Below are 6,440 nucleotides of genomic sequence, written 5' to 3'. Positions count from 1 at the left end.
GCTTTATGTAATTTGACCAAATCAAAATGTTTTAATTAATCATTATGATTACAATTATTTTATAATAACAATAATAATAGTTTTATATTTATTCTATTTTGATCCAATTAAATAGATATAAATGGATAGTAAACATGGATATGCATCACTTCATCACAAACATTAGATTTGTGATTATTATTAAAAATATTCTAAATATTTCATTGAGGTTAACTCTCTACCATGTAATAATTATTCATAATTAAATGAAAATTTTGGAACTCTTTTTTTTTTTTTAAAGAAACTATTAGACTGATATATTCCTTCTTGGCTGAAATGCCTCAATTAATATTACAAAATGGGAGGAGGGGCTCAGGTTTTGCCTCATCCAGAATCCATATAATTGTCCTCTTAAAGATCTTGCTCTTTTTACATTTTGTTCATCTTGCAGAATTTTCTATCTGTCCTAATTTAAAAATGCAAACAAACTGCTTTAAAAGAAAACAATAATACATTCTTATCGGGCTACTAGGGGATGGGGTCCCAGCCTTCTTCTCCATCTCTTATATAAGTTCCCAGAGGGAGGAGAACTGCTATATTGGCTTCAACGTCTGCTTCTTTGTTGTTTTCCCTCTTTATGTGAAGAAATTCTAGCTTCTGGAAGGAGGATGTAAGGATGTTGATTCTGCTCAGCAATCTAGATAGTCTTAAATCTAAGGGAGAGGTTTTTTCCACCATGGCATTTATAATAATAAACTATTGTCTCTGATTCCAAAATTCTTAAGCACCTTTAGTCCTTGGAGGAGAGCTAGTGCTTCAGCTTGAATAGTGGTGTTGACACCCAATCCCCAAGCATATCTAGCTTTCGTAATACCTTTTGCACTTTTAATAACCCCACCAGCTCCAGAATTGCCAGGATTGCCATTAGCTGCACAGTAAAAAAAGAGAGCTTTCCTGGCCTTTTTGCTACAGAATTCCGCAAACTCTGTGTCATTTAAGCTAATTTACCAAGGCTTTAAGGGGGGAGAGGCGTTCTTTACAGTATCTGAGAAGTGAAGATCTAGGAGGCACCCCAGGCTATTTCTTGTTCAGTGAGGTCCTTCATGCTTAACTGCTCTCCCATACATTCTTTGAGATGACTTTTAATTTTGACCCAGATTAACTTAGGAACGCTCTTCTTGTTCTTAAAAATCCTTTGGTTTCTTTCTAACGAGATATGCCAGCAGATTAACTTGGCCAGGGCAAGCCATGCATCTCTGATTTGAGAGTTGTGAACAACGCCACCTGGGTACATTCGTTTCCAATTAGAGAAAAGCTCTGAGTAGTGATTGAATGGGCCAAATCTCATGCTCCATGGGTCTAAAGCCTCCTTCCACAAATGTGCAACAAAATTGCAGGATAACATCATGTGAGATGCATTTTCTTCTTGATTCTCATATAGAGAGCAGCAGGATGGCCCTAAGTATCCTCTTTTCATGAGCTTGTCTTGTGTCATGACTCTGTGGTGACATAGAAGCGAGGAGAACATGTCCACTTTGGGCGGGGTTACTAAAGCCCATATCCCCTGCCATGGCCTCGGATCAGGCGGTGCGTTGGGAATTCGGGAGAGTTGAAAACAACCCTTCGAAATAGTATATTTGCGAGGAATCGATCCCCAACCTCTGCTATCAGCTTTCCTTCTGTTCAAAGGAGCTTTGCCTTTTAGATGGGAAAGGAAGACAACATATTCATGAGCAAGGTTCGCAGGCACTTCTAGTTGCTTCCACCGCCACCAATCATCATTATCCCAGAGGGATAGATCCCAAAGAGTTTTAATGTTTTCTGCGTTCATCCATTCTCTCAGAGCGGCTAAGGAATGATCTTCTACCAAGGGTTCACTGCCCATAATGCTATCATCCCAAATGTGAATGCGTTGTCCATTCCCTAGGATCCAATGAGCGTGTTTTTTGATGAGAGCCGCAGATTTTTCACATAATTTGTGGATCATCGAACCTGCTATTCCCTTTGAATTACTCAGGCAGTGCGTTCTCTGCCCTCTGTAATACTTTTTCCACAGAGTCCATTGTGCCCAACCCGTATTTGGAGCGATGATCCTCCAAACCATTTTGGCATCCATCGCTGTATTTTGAATGCTGAGATTTTTAAAGTTTAAGCCGCCTTCCAATCTAGACAGAGAGATCGTTTTCCAGCTTAGTAAAGGGATTTTCCATTGGTTGCCTTTGCCCCCTTTCCAACTTTTTTTTTTATATACTCCTCTATCTTCCTCATTATACCCATGGGCGCCATCATAGCTGTTGCCTGAAAGATGGGCATGCTGTTCAATACTGACTTTATCAGTACTGTCTTACCTGCTAGGTTGAGCCAATTATATCCCCACCATTGAATTTTGAGCTTGAATTTATCCAATAGCTGCTTCCATTCTCTGCTGAGGAAACTTTTTTGAAAGACATGGAGCCCCAGGTATTTGAATGAAGTCCAAGCAGAGTAGAAATGGCTTGGATCAATCTAGCAGAGGTATTCCAACAATAAACTTGGCATTTTCCTTTGTTAAGCTTGCTTCCTCAGTCGGCACAGTAGTCATCCACTACCTCTTTAAATCGGTTAGCCAAGACCACTGAAGCAGCTCCCAGCAACAGAGAGTCATCTGCAAACAACGCATGATTTATACTTTTTACTCCTCTTGCAATGCTTATTCCCATTATTTCTTGCTCTAACTGTTTCCTGTTCAAGAGGAAGCTTAATATTGATGCTTAGAGGACAAAGAGCAAGGGGGAGAGGGGACACCCTTGCCTCAACGCTCTTGAGGCTTTGAAAAAGTTCGTGGCTCTCTCGTTCACCAGTGGGCCAATCAATGGCTCACTAATGCAAGCCTTGATCCAATTGATGAACTTATGCCCAAACTTGAATTTGTGAAGGACCTCTAGCAAGAATCTATGTCTAACCGTGTCAAAGGAACTTTCAAGATCAAGTTTGATAGCCATTCCTTTCTCCTTCCAGGCCAAACTTCAGTGGATTGCTTCTTGAACCAGAATATAGTTGTCTGCTATCTATCTTCCCTGAATGAAGCCCCCCTTGTTCTCTGGGATAATGTCTGTGAGTACTGTTTTCAACTTGTTTGCTATCACTTTTGTTATCAGCTTATAGCCTATATTGCAAAGTGAAATAGGGCGGAATCTCGAGAACGAGTTTGCACCTCTTTCATTGGGGATAAGAGCCAAGCAAGTCGAGTTAGTGCTTCCCCCTATTTTCTGACAGGTTTGAGATTTCCGGACCATCCTACACAAATCTTCTTCAACAATCTCCCAACAGTGCTGTAAGAATCTGGCTGTAAATCCATTAGGGCCTCGAGCCTTGTCCAGCTCCATAGAGAAGAGGGCAGCTTTGATTTCATTATTTGTGACTTCTTCTTCCAAGACCTGATTCTTTTAGTTAGATATCCGCCTAGGAACCTCATTTACAGTCAATGGAATTTGAATCTGTCCCTCTTTTTCGCTATAAAGCATTTTAAAATGCTTGAAGGCCACATTTTTTATGCTTTGAGTGTCTCTATGTATAGTGTTCTCTTCCCTGATTTCGATGATGTTGTTGGAGTTTTTTTTAGCTTGGACTTGTTTATGGAAGAAGGATGAATTCCTGTCACCTACCTCGAGCCAGAGCCTGCGAGATTTGATTCTCTAATATTCTTCCTCGGCCAGGCTTGCTTTAAGCAGCTTTTGTTGAAAGTCTGCTTCCTTTTCGAGAATTTCTTTTGTGATCTTCTCATTTTCAGAGTTAAGCTAGTGGGTCTCTAGTTACTCTTGTAACTTCTTTCTTTCCACTGCAGGATTTGGGAGAGGTTTTTCCCAAACTTTAAGAGCCGCCTTCACTCTCCTGAGTTTTTCCTCCCACACAAAGAATGGAGAGCCATTCAATAGTTGCTTCCACATATCCTTTACTAATTGCAAGAAGGATTGCTCCTTGATCAAGAGAGGATTGAATTTAAAAGGAGTGGGGCCTTTATCCGAGTGAGCCGAGAGTTCTAGCTTAATGGGCCTGTGATCAGAGACACTGCATGGAAGAATATGCATTCTAGAATCTAGACCAAGAAGTAGAAAAGAGCTTTGAACAAGAAATCTATCTAACCTTGCAGCGATGTGGCCTAGACCGAGGCTTTTATTGGACCAAGTATATTTGTCCGACAAAGGTTTGATGTCGATCATGTCCTAATCCTGGAGTAGATCTTCAACCCACTCTCGCGCTGGATCCCTTACTATGTTCCCACCATGTTTTTCAGCCAAAGATAGTGTGAGCTTAAGATCTCCAGCGATGATAATATTTGCTAGATCTTCAGGGTCTGCCAACTCTCTCATAGAATCCCAACAATTCTTTTTTTCTCCTGCACTGACTGGGATATACACATTAAAGAGACAAAGAGTCTCGTCTGAATCAACGTGCTTCAGTTTTGAGAATAGTGAGTGGGTGTTGGCGATCTGTTTCACCCTTGTGAGCTTGCTTGGATTCCAAAGGGTACCGAGGCCTCATGAGGCACCTCTCGCTGAGACTCCTTGCCCTTCACTTCTTTTCCAGAGATTTTTGCCTATATGGAGGAAGGCCTTGTCCTCCATTTTAGTCTCCTGGATGAGGAGTATGTCACGATATTCAGATCTTATCAAACTTTTTACTGCTTCTTCCTTGATTTTGCTCCCCATACCCCTACAATTCCACGAGACGATTCTCATTACTTATTTTTGGAGTGGAGAGCTCCTTCAGATCTCTAGGGCAGGTTTCTATTCATCTTCGGAGTCACAGCCAAGAGTTTCTCGAGAGTGGGTTGGCTTCCTTGCAGTTTGTCTTTGTATGTCTCGTGCTCTCTTTTCTCACGGGTTGATTTTGGGCCCCTCAAAGATCTTCTGGCCAAGGTTTGTGTTTCTCCTATCTCACCTTCTTCTTCTGAATCCCCTCAGCCTTGTACTTCCTCAGCCTCTTCTGAGGGTGTATCTTCCATTCTATCTGTTTTACTATCTGTTTGCCTTGGTTCCTCGGGGGGCTATTTTTGGGCCGATTCCTTCTTTTGTGTCTCTAGATCGTGGACTTCCTCGGATGCTGAACTGAGTTGTATAAATTTGTTTCCTTGCTCTTCCCTATGTGGGTTTTGAGACCCCATTTGGAGAGCTTTCCCATTGACATTTCCTATTTTTGGGGTTTTGCTTTTTGTCCTTCTGACCTCCGTCCACCCGTCCTCTTTGCTCTTCTCTGTTTCAGTGTTTTTTGGACATCCTCTCGTGAAGTGCCCATAGACCTAGCACTTCCTGCATTTGAGCGGTAAGTGTTCATAATCCAACTTTTGGAGATGTGTCCAACTACCAACTCTGATCTTTATTGCCTCACGAAGACCAACCTCGAGATCAACTTCAACACAAATTCTCGAACAGTCATATTGATCTTTGGTGTTTGCTCGATCAATGAATTTACCCAGGGTATTCCCGACGTGCTTGAGGGATTCCTAGTTCCAACAATGCATTGCAGATTAGGTAATCTAACCCACATAAGCACGACAGTGGGCACGTCGACTGCTGGATCAAAGTCTGGCGTCCACTTATTGAGATACAGTCCTTGGGGGCCCATGAAATAGGGCCCATTTCGGAAGATCAGATCCTTATCTTCCTTTTCAGAAAATTGGAATAGGAAGAAACCCTTCCCGAGAAAGTAAGAAATGACTTTGCGCGATATCATAGGCGGCCAGTTCCATGAGACCCAGCTTTTAGTGGATTTTGGGGAGGGCCAGAGACTAGTGAACTGTCCCACCAAGGCATGCTGAGACAAAGAAAGGGCAACGTGGATCGATTTCTCAGGCAGGAGCGAGATCTCCGGGATATCATCCGGATGTTTCACAAATTTCGAAACCTCTGAAGTTTTCTTTTTTGGCAATGAATTCAGCAGATTTGAGAAGCCCTCTACTTCGTCGGGAGAGGGCGAAGAAGACTCCATGAAGGAGGTCTCAGCTCGGATGGATCGAGCTCCCCGAGATCGCAGTGGGCATAGTCGTTCAAAACGGCCTGCAGTGAGGATGCAAGGGATTGCTGGTGGTTGATCTAGCCTACCAAATAGACAAGGATGTAGAGGTTCGCATGCTGCACCTCTCAGAAACCCTCAGGAGGGCGAAGGGCCGAGTATCTAAGGCTCGATGCAGGGCGGCAATCGGCTCACAGCGCTCGGTCCTCCATACGAACAAGATAACCTTTTGGAAGTCTTATTACACTTTTATCAATGTAATTAAACAAACCTAAATCCATGTTTATTCTCCATATATCAAGAGCTAAGAGGATCAAACTTATTAAGGTGTAAAACATTTTTGATTACAAAATTTGAGGAAAAGTTATAGGAGTTGTCTATAATGCTACTTCCCTTGGACGCTTTGATTGTGGAGAAACTAGCTATCAAACTTGCGATTCCAATAAATTGCTGTCGGATTTTGACCCAAA

At 42.2% G+C, this 6,440-nt stretch overlaps 1 protein-coding gene across 1 annotated transcript; it reads right to left on the bottom strand.

The window, feature by feature from the left end:
• Positions 1-1,039: 1,039 nt before the first annotated feature.
• On the bottom strand, positions 1,040-2,095 carry LOC149173224 (uncharacterized). The gene has a single exon (XM_089426623.1). It carries the CDS (start codon positions 2,093-2,095, stop codon positions 1,040-1,042), a length of 1,056 nt encoding a protein of 351 aa, XP_089282749.1.
• Between the last annotated feature and the right edge of the window lie 4,345 nt (positions 2,096-6,440).

Source organism: Pinus tabuliformis, chromosome 4_2 (assembly GCF_031772625.1).
Source record: "Pinus tabuliformis cultivar Carrire ecotype Pingquan chromosome 4_2, CPIR1, whole genome shotgun sequence".
Lineage (NCBI taxonomy): Eukaryota > Viridiplantae > Streptophyta > Pinopsida > Pinales > Pinaceae > Pinus > Pinus tabuliformis.
Note: the sequence above shows the minus strand (reverse complement) of the source record. Positions and strands in the feature narration are given on the sequence as shown.